The following is a 19,356-nucleotide window of genomic DNA, read 5'->3' as shown; positions in this document are numbered from 1 at the left end:
CCTCAGACTCATTCAATCCACCAGTTGTTAGTGTCATCATCAAATAATTAAGTATTTCGTTTCAAATCATGGTGCTAAAATGTATGACGCCACTTCTACTTTTAATCATCTCTCTGTCCTAATGGCAGAAAGTCTAAAACACATTTTTAGTTTCCAAAAAGTGAGAACGGTAATTGGTCTGTTGATGTCCTTTCCAAAAGCACCATGTAGGCCAAGCCTTTCACCTTCAGTCAGAACGCACCATGTAGGCCAAGCCTTTCACCTTCAGTCAGAAAACTGCTATACTAAAACACTGTTTAAAGGGAATCGCTGCATTAGGGTTTTTTGGAGCGGACTCACAAATGCAAGCTTGTTGACCGTGTATTATTTTACCACACGCACACACACACACACACTGAGGCTTTCCTGAACAATCAGTGAAGGGTTGAAAAGGTGAGCTGAGCACTAATTCTGTGCTTTAATCGCGAATACATTTCCTTACACATACACACAGACACACACACACAGAAGCTCGCTGAGATAGAGGATGAGTGAGCTGTGGCTCGTTGTGTAGGGGCGGGATATACTGACGCTCTGAACCAATGGGACTTCCTGAGTTGTATGAGTGACAGTCCCTCTGACCGAACCAATTTAAGGTTCCTCAGATCACCATGGCAATGGAATGATTTCGATTTATTTACAAAAAATGCCCTTTTCCTGACATCCTTTGAAAAAGAATGGAAAGAGAATAACCGTGGAATTTTGCTTTAGGAGCAGCTATGACAGGAAAGAAAAAAGAGCTATATAACTTTTCCATTGAGGATCATGACAATAACAAACCGTATCACAGTATCCTCTTTCAAAATTAAATAAACCTTTTTTTGTTAATATTTGTATTTTTTTCCCGGTATACTATATCACACAGTGATAACAAAGAAAGGAGAACTCTACAGCCACGTTAGCTTCGTGCAAAAACCACATACACTGGCACGCCTCATAGGCAAAGACTAAAGCAAGACAACGCATACAAAAATATAGAAAATCTCCAATGCAACTCAACACCTCCTCACTGAAAACTAGGTTTCTGTCTTTGTACAACAATTTCTCCACCAAACAGCATCTTTCATCAAAGGGTCAGTTCTGGAACATTCTATTTGTGTTTTTGTCTTCGTTGTTTTTTTATAGAACTATTGGTCTTAAGTCTTCCATATAGGACACCATAGAAACAAAAACTAAATATGGTAGCTATAGTATGTCATTATGATGGTTAGTCATAATGATATTCAGAATAATTATAATAACAACAACATGTTGATTGATAGAAAACTAGTACAATAAAAGCATATCATTTCTGTCAATCATTTGTGACAAATCTTTTTTTGTTTTTAAAATACATATTTCCTGTAACTTTTAAGACATTCCAGCATTTGCTCATAACTGTTGGTGACAGGTTACATACGGTAGTTTGGCATACTCAGCAAGCCATGCCCAGAAGGATGCTAGGGTGTCGCGCTCCCCTGCTCAGACGTTGCATGCATCATCCAATGGTTGCGTGCCACGTCATCGACCGTGCTGTCGGACACCAGATTGGTATAGCATATGATGTGGTTAGCTGATAGGTAAAATACCCATCCAGGCATTGTAAGATCTGGCATGCATCAGCAGCGCCTGGGCAGAGGAACGTGCCCAACATCTCTTGCAAAGGAGAGGAGGGGTTTCAGGTTTCAGGATGCAGTGGAACCTGTCCACCAATGGGATATACTGTATCTGGGTGGGGGCAGAGGAAGGGCGGGGTTATACAGAACAGCCCAAACTACAAACCGACGTGCTCAAGACCAGGTCAGCACACAAGTTCAGTTCAGCACTTGCAAACACATGCAGAGATATTTCAGAGTTTTAAGATTCAGTCTTTTTCCTGTCAGTTGTGTCCCTTTTAGTTTTTAGCAGTCTCTCCTTTCTTGTTGTGGGTGGGTGGAGCACTGAACCCTACTGACCAATCCGTGGGCTTCTTACTGAAACCACAGACCAATCATTGGGCTTGTTACTGAAAGCTGTGACAGCCAGTCCAGCTCTCCTGCTTCACATTGATAGAAAAGATTGTTTGGACGCCTCAAGACAAAAATATATTGATACATATCAAATCGCCAGGGGGGCAGGGGGGCAGGCGGGTAGGGGATCGAAATGTTGCGATCAGGTCAAGACAGAGGGGTTACACTGCAGTAAGAGTCATGAAAAAAACATGCAGAGGCCATGGGAGGGACGGAGAGATGGAGGGAGAGATGGAGGGAGAGATGGAGGGAGAAACAATGGATGAAACAAAAATCAATGACAGGGAAGTTATTTGTTTCCCTGCTCTCTCTCCCTCTCCTCCTCCTCCTCTTCCTCCACTTCATCCTCATCCAGAGACACCACCCCGGAGGAGGCTACATCTGAGACCTTCCTGTGGGTGGCATAGTCAGGTGGGAACACCTCGCGCTCTCCTTCTCCCTGGCACACGATGCCCTCATAGTCTTTGCAGGGCGTATCTTCGTCCTCCCCTGGCAACAGGTAGGTCTCGGAGTAGGTCACAGAGTAGCAAGGCGACTCCTCCCCCCCGGCCGGCCCCTCCCACCCCCCAGGCTGTTGAAGTCCCCTCCCCCTCTAACCCCCTGTCCCACCCTCTGGAGGCGGGCCAACAGCAGCTCCTCCCCCCCTTGCAGGGCCGAGAGGATCTTGGCGGCCAGCTCGGCGGTGTTAGCGTGGTTGTTGCCGCAGTGATGGGTGAGATCTCGCAGTAAGGGGTGTTGCTCATCCAGGCTGTAGAGGCTGGAGCAGAGAGTGTCTGTGGAGGTGGGGGAGGGCCTGTCTCCCCCCTCTCCTCCTGCCCCCTCGCAGCCCGGCCCCCGCAGACCCAGGTGCTGACACACCTGACTGTGAAGAAGGTCCCTCAGGTAGGTGGGCACCTCTGGAGCCAGAGAGGGGGGAGAAGAGAGACAGTGAGTATGCTGAATGACCCTGCCTAATGTCTGACCATGCCTGACGAGGTCAGGTCACGTAGTCATGAAAAACTATGAGCCCTACTGATGAGAGAGCAATTTACTGTTATGGAATGAGAGCAGACACATTAAATAATGAAACTAACTTATCAGGCTAAATCTGGAAAGGGTGGAGGTTATAGGATTCAAGCTGATCCTAGATCTGTGCCTTTGGGGCAAATTCTCAGCCATATACTGTAGTGTTACGGAATACGTCATACTAAATGAAAATAAATGACATTATCAAGCAAAACAAAGCAGTCATATTTGGTGCAGTGAAGTAAGCAATCAGCCTAAAAGCATTGTCGTCCCCAAAATAGATGCGCACACACACCAAACATACACACACATTTATAGTCCACTCACACAGCCAACAAACTCATAGAGCAACCCCCCCGTCTGCAGCAAAGGAATCAAATTAAACTTGCAGGAGGGATCTCAAATTGCGCCGGGGAACAACTTTTTTTGTGAGAGGATGAAAGTAGGGCACTGGGACAATAAGAGTTCCAGACAGCTTCGTCACCACACAGAGAGAGGAGACAGAGAGAGGTGGGGGGGGGGTGGGGAGAAAGGACGTGCAGGGCCTGGAGGGTAAAAAGCAGGGGAGGAATAAATGAAGGTGAGAAAGGAGGACCATGCACTCTTCAGTGATACTCCGGTTGTAATAGGGTAGCATTGGCTCAAATTGTGAAGTTGAGAAATTAAGTTGGTATCTTTAGAAGTTTTGGAGGAGGTCTGATTATGATAGAGTGTGTGTGTACAGTACCTGTGCTTTGTGTTGTGGGCTCATTGGCGGGAATGAAGTCCTCATCATATGAGTCGTCATTAGAGTCATCGCCGTCCACGGACGACCAGGCTCTCAGCTTAGCCTCCGCTATGGCAAACTGCTCAGCCACACCTGACACACACACACACACACACACACACACACACACACAGGTTAGACATCATATTCACAAACATTCAATACACACACAAACACACACAGGTCAGACATTGAGCCCTGTCATTGAGTGCCCATGATGATGCAGGCATATGCTTTTTGATTGACAGGTCCTTTCTGTGGAAGACAGAGTACAGGGATAGACTGACATCACAGCAAGGTTCTAAACCGGAGAGGTCGTAGGTCATACCAACATACAGACATGTTACCTGGATATACAGTACCAGTCAAAGGTTTGGACATCTACTCATTCAAGGATTTTTCTTTATTTTTACTATTTTCTACATTGTAGAATAATAGTGAAGACATCAAAACTATGAAATAACACGTATGGAATCATGTAGTAACCAAAAAAGTGTTAAACAAATCTTCAAAGTTGCCACCCTTTGCCTTGATGACAGCTTTGCACACTCTTGGCATTATCTCAACCAGCTTCATGAGGAATGCTTTTCCAACAGTCTTGAAGGAGTTCCCACATATGCTGAGCACTTGTTGGTTGCTTTTCTTTCACTCTGAGGTCCAACTCATCCCAAACTATCTCAATTGGGTTGAGATCGGGGGATTGTGGAGGCCAGGTCATCTGATGCAGCACTCCATCACTCTCCTTCTTGGTCAAATAGCCCTTACACAGCGTGGAGGTGTGTTTTGGGTCATTGTCCTGTTGAAAAACAAATGATAGTCCCACTAAGCGCAAACCAGATGGGATGGTGTATCGCTGCAGAATGCTGTGGTAGCCATGCTGGTTAAGTGTGCCTTGAATTCTAAATAAATCACAGACCGTGTCGCCAGCAAAGCACCCCCACACTATCACACCTCCTCCTCCATGCTTCACGGTGGGAACCACACATGCAGAGATCATCCGTTCACCTACTCTGCGTCTCACAAAGACAAAACGGTTGGAACCAAAAATCTCAGATTTGGACTCATCAGACCAAAGGACAGATATCCACCGGTCTAATGTCCATTGCTCGTGTTTCTTGGCCCAAACAAGTCTCTTCGTCTTATTGGTGTCCTTTAGTAGTGGTTTCTTTGCAGCAATTTAACCATGAAGGCCTGATTCACGCAGTCTCCTCTGAACAGTTGATGTTGAGATGTGTGTGTTACTTGAACTCTGTGAAGCATTTATTTGGGCAGTTATTCTAATGAATTTATTTCCTGCAGCAGAGGTAATTCTGGGTCTTCCTTTAATGTGGTGGTCCTCATGAGAGGCAGTTTCATCATAGCACTTTATGGTTTTTGCGACTGCACTTGAAGAAACTTTAAAAGTTCTTGAAATGTTCCGGATTGACTGACCTTCATGTCTTAAAGTAATGATGGACTGTCGTTTCTCTTTGCTTATTTGAGCTGTTCTTGTCATAATATGGACTTGGTCTTTTACCAAATAGGGCTATCTTCTGTATACCATCCCTACCTTGTCACAACACAACTGATTGGCTCAAACGCATTATGAAGGAAAGAAATTCCACAAATTAACTTTCAAGAAGGCACAGCTGTTCATTGAAATGATTTCCAGGTGACTACCTCATGAAGCTGGTTGAGAGAATGCCAAGAGTGTGCAAAGCTGTCATCAAGGCAAAGGGTGGCTACTTTGAAGAATCTCAAATATAAAATATATTTTGATTTGTTTTAACACTTATTTGGTTACTATATGATTCCATATGTGTTATTTCATAGTTTTGATGTATTCACTATTATTCTACAATGTAGAAAATAGTAAAAATAAAGAAAAACCCTGGAATGAGTAGGTGTCCAAACTTTTGACGGGCACTGTATATGCAAACACTGCAAATAATTCACACTCAGGTATGTGATTGTGTAACACAAATACACAATCAGAAATGAGAGATCTGTCTCAGATCTGTATGTCACACACGACAGGTAGCCCAGCGGGGTGGCAGGTAGCATAGCGGTTATAGCGTTGGGCCAGTGACTGAATGGTCGCTAGTTCGAATCCTCACGCCGACAAGGTGAGAAATCTGCTGATGTGCTCTTGAATAAGGCACTTAACCCTAATTGCATAACCCACTCTCCGAGGGTGTCTCAAGGAGAGATGGGATATGCAAAAAACACGTGTATTAATACACACTTGTTCATGAAATAGGACAAATTTAAACACCCACCAAATTATTTTATTACACACAGGGGGAGACGGTGACTGTGGGTTTCTCCGTGGCTGAAGTGACTCAGCATGTGACAGAGCCAGTGTTCCACAGAGACGAGCTGACCAATCACCTCCAATCACTGTCACCAGGTAGCCAATCACAAATTACCTCTTTCTCTCCACTGCTTCAAAGGCCTTCCTTTCCTCATTCCTCTCCTCTCTTTTGTATTCCATCCAATCCCTCTCTTTTCTCATTCCTGTCTTCTCATTTATTTCTCCTCTCTCTCCCTTAGCCACATGCCTTGTGCTCCTCTCCTTTTCTCATTCATCTCATTTTATTTTCCTTTACATTTCAATCTCCCTCTTTTTCATCTCATCTCTCTCTTTCTCTCCTCATCCCATTTCAATTTAAATTCTCACTCTCTATTTCCCTCTCCCCTGTTCTCTTCTGTCATGTGTTCTGTATTCATGTGTTGATTCACACAGAGATCGATTCTCTCATTCATATTCTACTGTGGCTCAGCCCTAAACTCAGCCTTCACACACAGGAAGGACTGTCCTCTGACACATACCGCTAGTGTCTTTCTCTTTCTTTAAGTTTCTGTTTCTCATTCTCTTTCTCCATCTTATACACAACAAGGTTTACATCCATTCTGTATACATGTGTGTGTGTGCACGAGCATGTGTATGCTATGGTCCTGCATAGATTGGCTCCTCTCCCAGTCCAGCACACTCCCAGAACACTTTGATGGCATCTACAGAGTAACCCCATGGACCTGTAGCCCTGCCAGCCCTGCCAGCCCTGCACATACATACACACACACACAGTAACATTTGACACGCTCACACAAACTGAAAAGTACACCCTTCTATACACACTCTCTCTCACTCTCTCTCACTCTCTCTCTCTCTCCCTCTCTCTCACACACTCACACACACACACACACACACACACACACACAGTCTAAAGGGTGAAATAAGCTCCTCTAAGTATCGGTCAAGGCTGACAGCCAGACTCCTGCAGGGGATAACCACTATCCAAGATAGTGTATGTGTGTGTGTGTGTGTGTGTGTATGTTAGAGAGAGAGGCCGAGACAGAGATGTTTGTGTGTGTTGGCACGGGCTGGTCCATCAATAGGACAACCCCACCTGGACACAACCCCCATGGTACCTCCCATTCAGCTGGCTTAATCTATCCTGAGAGCCAGCAAACACACAAACACCATATACTGTGCATACATAGTCAAAAACCTTCCAAGACATTTACCCTTGTACTCTCTCCCATAATTGAAACCGAATCACTTTGACCAAACATTCATACATTTACACTCTCTCACATACATACACCAATACACAGCTACAGTTGAAGTCGGAAGTTTACATACACCTTAGCCAAATACATTTAAAATCAGTTTTTCACAATTCCTGACATTTAATCCAAGTAAAAATTCCACTTTATTTTAAGAATGTGAAATGTCAGAATAATAGTAGAGAGAATTATTTATTTCAGCTTTTATTTCTTTCATCACATTCCCAGTGGGTCAAAAGTTTACATACACTCAATTAGTATTTGGTAACATTGCCTTTAAATTGTTTAACTTGGGTCAAACGTTTCGGGTAGCCTTCCACAAGCTTCCCACAATAAGTTGGGTGAATTTTGGCCCATTCCTCCTGACAGCGCTGGTGTAACTGAGTCAGGTTTGTAGGCCTCCTTGCTCGCACACGCTTTTTCAGTTCTGCCCACAAATTCTATAGGATTGAGGTCAGGGCTTTGTGATGGCCACTCCAATACCTTGACTTTGTTGGCCTTAAGCCATTTTGCCACAACTTTGGAAGTATGCTTGGGGTCATTGTCCATTTGGAAGACCCATTTGCAACCAAGCTTTAACTTCCTGACTGATGTCTTGAGATGTTGTGTCAATACATCCACATAATGGAGGTCTACAATTTCTTTACTGAGGTCTTGGCTGATTTCTTTTGATTTTTCGCATGATGTCAAGCAAAGAGGCACTGAGTTTGAAGGTAGGCCTTGAAATACATCCACAGGTACACCTCCAATTGACTCAAATTATGTCAATTAGCCTATCAGAAGCTTCTAAAGCCATGACATCATTTTCTGGAATTTTCCAAGCTGTTTAAGGCACAGTCAACTTAGTGTGTGTAAACTTCTGACCCACTGGAATTGTGATACAGTGAATTAAGTGAAATAATCTGTCTGTGAACAATTGTTGGAAAAATTACTTCTGTCATGCACAAAGTAGATGTCCTAACCGACTTGCCAAAACTATAGTTTGTAACAAGAAATGTGTGGAGTGGTTGAAAAACGAGTTTTAATGACTGCAACCTAAGTGTATGTAAACTTCCGACTTCAACTGTACATTACATTCACGGTTTTTCACACAACCTGCAAAGTCACCCAAGCCCAGCTAAAGTTCAAACAGAGACAGTGACGTAGATGAGGAGTCATGTCATGTCAGCACTGACCAGGGTTCTGACAAAGTGGACAGGCGCACAGTGATGATGTAAGAGGAAGTGAAGGACAAGAGAAATAACCCTGGGGTCAGCTGGATGTGATGGTGGGATCAGAAGGGGGTAGAAGTGTTTGCATGCCTGTACAGTATGTGTGTAAAGGGGGCATATTTTGTGATGGTCAGAGGAGAGGAGAGGAAAACAAGAGGAGAGGAGGGACACAGAGAAAAGCGCTCAGTCACGCCGTCACTAGCCAGGAGCAGAACCTTACTGTGCAAATTAACCTTGAGAGGCTGCACTGCAGGGAGGGAGGGAGAATGGAGAGAGAGGGGGGGTGAAAGACAAAGAGGAATGAGGAGAGAGAGGGAACGAGGGACCTAGAGAATAGACAGAGAGACAGATGGAGATAGGCAAAAGAGAGAGGAATAGAGTGAAATAGTAAAAGAGGGCGGCAGACAGGGACAGAGGACAAAAGAGTGGTATAGAAAGAATGGGACAAAAAACAGAGAGAAAGAGGAACATTTCACAAAATTGTAATACCTCAAGTCACTGCTGTAAAAACCATTCTCAGTCATCTTACCTGTTAAAGTAAAACTAAATTATCTTAATGATAAACGAGGTAGGCCTACTGACCTGCAGCGAAGCGTGCCTCCTGTTCTCCCTCAGTGAGGTCAGAGTAGTTGTTGAAGTCAGACTCCAGAGCTGTGGGGGTGTCAGTGGGCTTACACCAGCCCTTCCACTCTATCAGGTGGGCCACCCTGCCCTGGGCCATGCCTGTGGGCCGCGTCACATGGTCCTTCATCGCCTGGGAGATGCCTAGAGGTCAAAGATTAGAGGGCAAGGGTCACATACATGTAAAGTGTAAAGAGTATAGCAGGCAGGATTTGTTTTGTGTGCGTGTGCATGTGTTTGCATTCGGGCGCAATGCTCATATTTACCATGTAATGAAGATCTGGCTAACGCCGCAATCTCTTGAATGGTAAGTGCTCTTCTCGATTTTGGTAACATTTCAGCGGTGTCTTCAACATTTACCTGTGAAGGAAAAAACAAGCATTAGTGAAGGATGACTCATACACTACATTAATGATGACAAGCAGTGTAGGTTATTATACAGATGCACTGTACATGCTATGACTACCAAGAAATCCATTCAAACTGATCTAAAAGAGCACTCATGTTTTCAAGGCAGAGAAAATACCTGTTTTCATTGCTTTTATACACACAGGTACACGCACAGACACACACACACTGCATGAAAGATATGAAGGGCCATTGCAAGATTATTATGAGGAAATGACAGAACAACCCCCATCCTCTCTACTCTACTCCCTTGGTCTGGTCTGGTCTGTCCTTCCTCTCTACTCTCCTCCCTTGGTAAGGTCTGCAGTGGTGTGTATTCATGGATGCCAAGGGAAGCCAGGCATCCCCAAAAAATTGACCAAGAAAAAAATAGAAAATAATGTATCTTTCGTCACTCTGTGTTTTCATAATTTTCCTTCAATTCGCAAGAGGCTGAATGTATTTCACCGGAGAAAGCATCGGAGCGAGCGAAACAGCGCCCCTGTCTCTGTATGTGTAGGCCATCTACAGTATCTGATGTTGTCTGGTCATAAAGAGTATGACATTGTTGCCGCCCGTAGCATTGAATGCAATGGAAGCCAGCGAGCATTTGGACTTGTGGTTTTACTTAATTCTCTGTACTGGCTGATGATTATAAAGGCGATTCTGATCCAACCATACATGTATACATTGTTGTGCCCCTGGACTGAGAGGATGAAAGTTCAATATGTAGCTAGATGTAGAAGACTAATGTTAACTAGCTAACGTTGCCCATGAAAGGAAGTTAGGCTAGCGAGCAAGCATTTTAGCCAGGTAGCCTAGGACAACTTAAAATAAAAGTGTACTCTATGACAAGAGTCATAGACCATTTCGTCAACATGAAAGAGAGGAGGATGGCATTGGCGTTTCTCAACAAGTAGGGTGAGTCAACATGTTTTCTCTACGAACATGGACACACACACACAAATCAGAACCATGGTCAACCACATCATATTAAGCTTACATTGATTGGACTAAATTGTTTTTGTTATATTTTAATTGTCACTGTAATAGACTAAACATAGGTGATTTGATGATGTTGAAATGTTGAAGTTGAAATGGTGTTGGAATAGTGGAGGCAGCTCCTGTTTTCTTTGCGACTTGCGGTAACTCTCAGTGGTTCAAAATCAATAGTTGTTTAGCAGTCCGAAAATGTCGGAAATATTAACTTGCTTGACCATGCTGTAGGTCATGTAACTGTTACATGCAATATGCTTTGTGGACTTCACCGGACAGAGGTTGCTCTCCGGTTTTGTGATGAAACAAAGGTGTGGTTGAATTGATTCTGTCACTGTGTCATCTTGTCTCAGCCTTAGACCTATATATTATGGTCGCAAGGAATGTGAATTTATATATAATAATAAATAATTGATCATTTAGCAGACGCTCTTATCCAGAGCGATTTACAGGTTATAGAGAAAACAATGCAATTATCACAACACATAGGTTGTGATATGGCTTGGCTTCCCAAGTGATTTTACCCATGCACCGCTACTGACGGTCTGCCCATACTGTAAAGTCACACCACAGACATTGTATGCGCATTTGTTCCCCATCGCTTTTTATAGCCTAGCTTGGTCCACGTGTTTATAATGTCGACAGTTAGCTGATCCCATGTCAAGCTAAGCTTGCGCATTGCTAATTCATGACGGTAGAATCATTAGCAGCAGAAGCAGAACGCAATGACACCGTTTTTGGGGCGCTCTAAATACTGAAACATTTAGTAACAGCCCTGAGGCAGGGGCCCCGCGAGCTAAGATGTTCCCGCGCTGGCGATTACATCAACCACTATTGAGAGGCGTGATAATCCTCTAGCGCCTCAGAGGAGAGAGAACGAGAGAGCGAGAGGAGCTCCCAGATCACTGAAGAAAAACTGGGAGATATGACATGCCCTCGAGTTTCACATGACCCCGGGGGCCACTGCAGTTTACACCACCGTCACCCCCTCCTTCTACCTCTTCACCCACTTTCCTCTACTGCCCTGCTGAACGCGAGCTGAGAGCTCGGAATGGTGAAGGCATCGGCGGCATTCATCCCCACACAGACGGGTGAAGAGGATGGCACTCTTGTGCTTCACATACACGGACACACACATCCCTTCGGTAAAAGAATGAGGACATGCCCGGTGTGTTACTGACAAGCAATGGGCTAATCTGGCACGGTCTAGTGAACAGACAGAGCAGCAAGGTGCCGAAGTTGCCATTACTCAGTTTAAAATCCTAGACTCGCTTGTGGCATTCGCTGTCGTTTCTGTTGAACCATTGCTTTACCATAAACTCTCTATAGTGACAACAGACCTATGAAGCATTCTCAACACAGAAAAAGAAAGGAAAACATCAACAGCACCGGCACGGGCAGTAGGCTATACATTAATTGAGTAATTGGCATTCCGCGTATCTGCTTGGTGTATTGAACTAACCGGTTTCTCACGGTCGCCTCCAAAACTGCAGACGCAGTGCCACAGGTTTCATAAGAGAACCCACAAACATATGGCCTTCGAACAGGAATGTATTTACAACTACTTCCCTTATTTTAAGATTAATTAAATATAGAAAATATTAAAGTTATATTTGCCAAAATAAACTAGAATGGCCCAATAGTTTGCAAAACAGGTGCCAGAGTGACGTGCATATCACTACAGGGAGACACAGCAATGCCCTACTACAGGCTTTTCAGCACAGGACAGCTCTACTCCAGTTCCTTTGAATTGAATAAACTGAATATGAGGCATTTCTGCAAGTAGACTATGCTGTAACATGATATCACAAAAACAAACGCACGCGCGCACACTGGCTACACGCACAAAGACATCCACATTCACACATGCAAAGATTGCATGCAAGAATAGGCTTCCTTTGCTAGTGGAAACTTGAGCAACGGAGAACCGTTTTCGAAGCACACAGGCGAGGACAGCACACATAAACAGCGGCGTGGCATGTTAGAGAAGAAGGACTCGATGTCCTATTTTCCATGGAAAAGCTGCTCTTCTGTGAGAAAACAAGGGGCGTTGTCACGGATGAAGGAACAATTGTATCACATTTCACTGATGTAAATGATTTTGTAATAATAATAATAATAATAATAATAATAATATGCCATTTAGCAGACGCTTTTATCCAAAGCGACTTACAGTCATGCGTGCATACATTTTTGTGTATGGGTGGTCCCGGGGATCGAACCCACTACCTTTGCTGTGGTCCTCTGTAGCTCAGCTGGTAGAGCACGGCGCTTGTAACGCCAAGGTAGTGGGTTCGATCCCCGGGACCACCCATACACAAAAATGTATGCACGCATGACTGTAAGTCGCTTTGGATAAAAGCGTCTGCTAAATGGCATATTATTATTATTATTATTATTACAAAATCATTTACATCAGTGAAATGTGATACAAGTGTTCCTTCATCCGTGACAACGCCCCTTGTTTTCTCGCAGAAGAGCAGCTTTTCCATGGAAAATAGGACATCGAGTCCTTCTTCTCTAACATGCCACGCCGCTGTTTATGTGTGCTGTCCTCGCCTCCTCGCGACCCTATGCCTGTGTGCTTCGAAAACGGTTCTCCGTTGCTCAAGTTTCCACTAAAGGAGTATTGCTATAGCAACCGATCACCAAGGAACAATTTATCTCAGGATACTTGGATCCGTGATTCGTAGATTACGTCACATGCACCACGGATGGCCACAACACCGCTTATTTTCTGCTGCAACCCCTCGTCTTTTACTCCTCGTCTCAGCTATACGTTCAAATATTCCTCTGGAAGCCCAAAGACTCAAATGCTTTCTATAGGTTTCAGAGGCGACACTGTCTGGTCTACAAACAGATGCGTCGTCTATGCTTGTTGAACGTGGAGAGAAGTCGAGCCGACACGCGTGCACTCGCGGAACTTCTGTCTGGCAATGGGCACGCACGCAAGGGTCTGATACGGTGCTTGAAGGGTCACCAAGGGAAAAACAAGCATAATGGCCCTAGCCCTTCTATTCCATCTCCGAGATATTCAATAGAGCCGTGTAGAGAGAAGAGAGGAGAGAGACAAGAATGGAATATTTTGGCGGTGCTAATCATCTCCTCTTTCCTGCAGCCACGCGCTGGCTCATTGCGAGATCCAGATGGTGCGCACTGATCGATAAAATGAGATGAGACGGATTCATCATTAGCTTTGAGTGAATTATTCCAGCAACCTGCTAACTTCTATTTACTTCTCCATAGCCTGCAGAAGACTGTCAATAGAGAGAGATAATATGGACTAAATGGAATATAGAATCTGTGAGCCGGTTCATTGCATAATCGTTTCCACCTCTGGATAGGCCTATACCTGAAATTGTTTAGTTATAGCCTAATCATTAGAAAATTGTGCCGGTCAGTAAATAATATGTATACATCGTCACAGAGAGCTACTCCGAAAGGAACAATCAAACCAACCCAATGTCAACGTGGCACTGCGGCCAACCTCCGGGTACAAAGCCAGGCAGTCAGTCAGAAGCGCTGAAGCCTACACAGTAAATGAGACTGCAGCATTGGCCGCCGAGCCGCTGCCGACCCAACCGTCCAACTCTCCTTAGTAGAGCTGTTTAATTGCATTTAGGCCAAGGCAAAAAGGCATTACATTCAGAGCCATTGAGATTCCCATTTGAAAGCTGCATTAAAAATTAATTGCTAATTACTTTGAATGACTTCATATAATAATTAGAAAACTAACTGGTGAACATTTAATGAAAACCAAAATGAAGGAACCCAAAGCGGAATCGCTCGTTGACGGCTTAGTTAATTAGATAATTATTAAACCAGAAAAGGTTGAGAAAATATTTGTATGCTTCACATCGCGAATTACTACTGACTTCTATTATCGGCGATCCCATTGTATTAGACAAACTATAAACGAGCAACACGAGGGTTTATGTAATTGTAGGCCTATTCCAAATAGGCTACTGCAGTTAAAACACAAACATATTGGTGATACAAATGTTCGGTTCAGAACTGCTGCTTTAGGATAATGGAATATGATGTAAACGCACCCATTATAACAGAGATGAACAATGATGTTCCACCTCATGCAGCGCAGTATCGAGTAAACAGTATAGGCCTATTCAATTAGCATTCCTCCAGTGAAAACATCTCCTGTGATAGAGGGTCTCGCATGAATACACAGTGTATGATAGCTGTAGCTGAGCGGCAGGGCCAGGGCCAGGGCCAGGGCCAGGGGACGCGGTGTCAAGTAACTATGTGCGGACCGAGCCAAAAAAATGGTAAAACTGTGGGAATCAGCACCTCGCAGTGGTCCAGAGTCTCTAGGGGTGCGTGGAGAATGAGTCTGCGAGCCAAGCAGGTCCGCGTGTTCCCCAAGAGCGCCAGGTCAGACACAGAGTTTGCTTCGCTCCAGTCCACGCGCACTGTAGGACCGTCGACTGCCACTGTCGAAAGGAGAGAACTTATAGGTAAACTGCAAATCACCATGCCTCGAGAGGGACTCAGCAGCCACTGCGGGGGCTAACTCAGCCGGAGCGTTTAGAATCCTCAGCGGGCCCTGCGTGGTATCTCAATGTAGTGTCCCTTAGATAAGGCCGACTATTAACCCCAGTTAAAACCTATTTAGAATAGTAATAAAAACGACAGGGTCCACTTGAAGTGAAATACCACGGAGAGCTATGTGAGGGGGGCTGTCCTCGTGCACATCCACTTTGCAGTCATGCCACGTCATGCAGGCAAGGCTCTTGTCGTTTGTATTTTTTTCAACAATCTAAGCTATAAATAGGTCAGTGTAGATTAGAGGGGGCCCAGTGACCGTCCCTGCTAATCAAATAAAGCAGAGAATATAATATGCACTTCTCTTTATGACAAAATACACCTTTTTATTTTCCACCTAAACACCTCTCCACCTGGCTGCATGCACTTTAACCGCCCTCCATTATGAGTGCCAAGGCACTAACCAATAGGCCTACATGGAAAAGGACTATGGGCACGTCGTGCTCTAGCGAGCTCAAATGCCACCATCCCTTCAGCCAGCTCCCTCAGGCTGGAATTGGCACTGCGCAAAACCTAATTGAACAACACTTCAGAGAAATAGACTGACGCTTACGTCATAACTTGGCACAATGGTGGTACCACTTAGGTAATAGTTTCCACCACTCGTTCGAATACAAAAATGATAAAGATTGTAGTTGATTCTATTTGTTAATCTCTGAAGGATTGACCAAGGTTGCAAAGCAGAAGCACGGAAATACCCTACAGGTGTTTCAGCACTTGGACAGCTCCTAGTCACAGTGCACTGTGTGATCGCCGTTTTCAATGGGTAGGCTTGTGGGGATGAGTGCAACATGACTAGATAATCAACCATGCAACTGCCAATAATAAATGACAAGTGCCATTTAGTATCAGTTGCTTACAAAAACCTCAGTCTCTACTGGATATTTCCTTTCAGTAATCAGAGTGGGTCTATAATGTCAAAGGATAGCTTCTCTTTTGCTCTTCTCTCAGAGAACAGTTTCTAGTTACAGCATGTGAAAAGAACAACTCTTCGGTCGATTAGTCGCCGGCACCCATCTCTGATATTGAGCCCAATATATCTGGCCTCATCACTCACGAGCTCAAGTTGCTCGCGCCAGGAGGATTCAATATCTGCCATTTAATTGGATGTGTTGGGATCAAATGCCTCGGGGTGTTTTGTATCTGGGAATCCATGGCTCGCTCACTAATTAAAGTATTGTTCGGAGGGGTGATGGATGCACGCGCTGTTTTGTAAATTAGATTCATGGATGGGGCTTGGAAGGCGTTGGTTTGTCATTTGAGCCGATGGCCGCTGGCTCCCTTTTGATGTGTGTTGATTTCCAACCCTCTCACACACAGATTGCTGTGGGGTAGACGAGCCATGCACTGCGCCCTCTGTTACCCCCCTGGATCACACAGAGAGAGACACACACCTCAGTTCCCGTTTCTATGACGACCGAATCGACTTGATGCTGGGATCGTGTTGGTGAGAATTAGCAAACCAATAAACACAAATAGCCTACCGACCGGCACCACTGCCGAGCTAAATGCCAATATTTACATGTCTAATATCTGCCAAGTAAACAGTGATTTTCACTTGCCTTTGGAATGAGAAATGGATCAGGTTATGACCTTTTTTTTATCACAGTAGTAGCCCCACAACACAAACAACATGTAGGCCTAATGTATAAGGCCTATTCAAACAAATGAATCAATCAAAGGCAAAGCCGCATCGCTTATGTGATCATGTCTCATGGCAACCTCGAGGATTCCATAAAGGCGCAAGTTCCTGGTCCACAGAGCAATGCAATGAGGACCAATCTGTAAAAAAAAATATATATATATATATATATAGCTAGGACAAAAAAAAGATAAAAAGATTCTAAAGCCTATGTAGCCTAGATAAAACTAGGGGGGAAGGATATGATTTAGAGCGTTGTAATCTTATAGGCATAGCCAAGGATTTTTGTCGATTGTCTTCTCCTTACAATCGGCAAATTGAAAAGCTATCGACTTCAGATTGTGCAACAGTGTCTCTGCCGCCGCGCGTATCGAGATGCTCGCGGACATCCGTCATCTGTGCACAATACGATTACATTGACATGTCACAGTCCTGACAAGTGCTGATAGGCGCTCTGAGGATGATAGCACAGTAGCCTACAAGCCATTATCATCAACAAGGGTCTGAAGGAGCGATGACTTGATAGGCAATTAGAGGGCCTGGCTTCCAGATTTACAGGCATATCAAATACATCATCCCTGGTTTGTTTATATTGCTAACAGTATTGTATTTCGCTTGCTGTGGTGTGTGTGTGTGATTACATGGCTGCGTGCACTGATGGATGGATGTGGGGGGCGTGTGATTTATCGCTTCTGCAAGGCCCCATCAAATGAATTCCCAAGACCGAGCGAGGGACAGATCGGTGGGAAACACCAGTGAAGAGGAGACTGGAAGGCACGTAGAGCTTCATCGACTAGGCAACAGACACTGAGACAGACAGACAGACAGACAGACAGACAGACAGGGGAATCTTGTAACCAACCAGCCGGAGAACATAACAACTGCGGTGTCAACCGAGGAAGCTTGTCTCTCGGAAACAGCAAATCAGTCTGTGGGCTATGTAGCCTATGCCCCAACACACTGATATATTTTATTTAAATTATGCGTTTCCGGACGAGGGTAGCCCCCTATTTCTTAAAAAGGACTAATTACAGCTTAGTCAAATCAACGATCTTATGATATATGACGGCTATAAAGCCATGTCTGTAGGAATAGCTCTTGGAATAGCCCGGATAACATCAAGACAGAAAGCGTAGATAAGAGCAATATGCCGTCTTACCTTGCAGCTAAACTGGGTCAATGCAGTCAAAACCATGGTGCCGGCCGGAAGAGTCTTGTCATTCAAAAATAAAACCTTCAGCTCCGCATCCTTTAACAGCAGAAAAGCACTTCACTCTCTCCTGCCTCGCGCGCCCACCAAAAAGCTATGAGATCAGCTCTCGCCGCATCTTGATGCGAACACTCCCTCCTCATCTCCTGCAGCTCCTCCAGAAGAAAGCTCCCTTCTCTCCCTATTCTCAACTGATTGACTATTGTCAACAGATTTCTGGTCTATCTAGAAATCTCTCATCTCAAAGATAAAAAAAAAAGGTTTACAGTCTAGTTCAATACACAAACGACTCTTACATTTTCCGTGCACAAGATTTCACAAGCACCAAATTCACACCATTCGTTTTATGCAGAAATCAGGCTGTCTGGGACGTGCTATTAGGATCACAACAAAATTGAAGAACTCTTACCAACTGGCGTTTTGGAACCAACACAGCCCATTTCGTTCTTAGACGAGTAGCCTAACCTACACCTGTTTTCCTTCTGCAAAAAAGACCTGAGCGTACCTTATAGATCTGAAATCTCTCTCTCCCCGGAGTCTTCTCTGGGTTCCGCAAGGATACGGCGTGCTGCTCACACCCCTCGAGTGACGCCGAGGGCGGGGAAAAGTCCGACCCTTTCGTCCACGTTTTCACTTGCTTTTTTTGTTAGTGCTTGGCTTTCTTGTGAGTTCTGTATTTTCTATATGGCTTCTGTGTAGTCTTTGTACAGTTTTATCATTACAATATTCATCTATCTTCCTGTAGCCTAACCGAACCCCTCTCTCCCTACGTCACTGAGGGAAGGATCGATTCTGGCGTTTCAGCACCACTGTGGCTGGACAGCGCACGTCTGCTTGGGCTCGGAGGCGGCGGCAGCAGCATTGGCTTCACGCTCCGCTGGTGGGGGTTCCCCCCTCGTTTTCACACTCCAGTGAAATCCACACACCAGCACGGGGTCGCCACGCGTCTTCGTGTAGCTCTAGCCTACTAGCGTCATTCGACCTTGGCTAGAAGAGTTGCAGGTTGCATTGGTATAAAAATCCCACGCGAAAACTACCTTTATACACCAGGTCGAGTTTCCACCTCCCCTTTCGCTCTACTGGACGCGGAAAGGGATCTGATTGGAGGATGTCACCGTGTAAGTACCAGCGTATTTCAGAAAGGGTGAGGGGCTAGAAGTGGAGAGAGAAATAACTGATGTTCTCAATTAAAAGTTGCATTTCTCAGCAGATGCGATTTCAGTGAGGGCCTCTGATAGCCCACTGAGATAACTTATTACAATTTATTAAACTGAAATAATTGATCTAACTCACCTCCTGTGGGTAGGGTCTAGTTAAAGATGCAAGGCGTGATTACAATTTTACAAGCATAGCTTTTAAAGATGAAAACGTATAATTTCCTG

General features: G+C 44.6%; 1 protein-coding gene across 1 annotated transcript; it reads right to left on the bottom strand.

Annotated features, from left to right (window-relative positions):
• Nucleotides 1-655: 655 nt before the first annotated feature.
• Nucleotides 656-18,148, bottom strand: LOC121568108 (protein FAM131A). The gene is made up of 6 exons (XM_045220940.1): nucleotides 17,924-18,148; nucleotides 9,446-9,539; nucleotides 9,141-9,323; nucleotides 3,760-3,891; nucleotides 2,637-2,923; nucleotides 656-2,583 (listed from the first exon to the last, which is right to left on the bottom strand). Exons 1-6 carry the CDS (start codon nucleotides 17,957-17,959, stop codon nucleotides 2,317-2,319), a joined length of 999 nt encoding a protein of 332 aa, XP_045076875.1. The 5' UTR covers nucleotides 17,960-18,148; the 3' UTR covers nucleotides 656-2,316.
• Nucleotides 18,149-19,356: the final 1,208 nt, after the last annotated feature.

This window comes from Coregonus clupeaformis, chromosome 6 (assembly GCF_020615455.1).
Source record: "Coregonus clupeaformis isolate EN_2021a chromosome 6, ASM2061545v1, whole genome shotgun sequence".
NCBI classification, from domain to species: domain Eukaryota; kingdom Metazoa; phylum Chordata; class Actinopteri; order Salmoniformes; family Salmonidae; genus Coregonus; species Coregonus clupeaformis.
Note: the sequence above shows the minus strand (reverse complement) of the source record. Positions and strands in the feature narration are given on the sequence as shown.

Bases quoted from the DNA above. Each gene is read 5' to 3' on its own strand.
- LOC121568108 (XM_045220940.1), bottom strand. From the start codon at position 17,959: ATGGTTTTGACTGCATTGACCCAGTTTAGCTGCAAG. The intron at 9,540-17,923 runs GTAAGACGGCAT...TTTCCTTCACAG, and splicing joins TGACCCAGTTTAGCTGCAAG to GTAAATGTTGAAGACACCGC. The intron at 2,584-2,636 runs GTGGGACAGGGG...GGGGGGTGGGAG, and splicing joins TGTTGGCCCGCCTCCAGAGG to GGGCCGGCCGGGGGGGAGGA.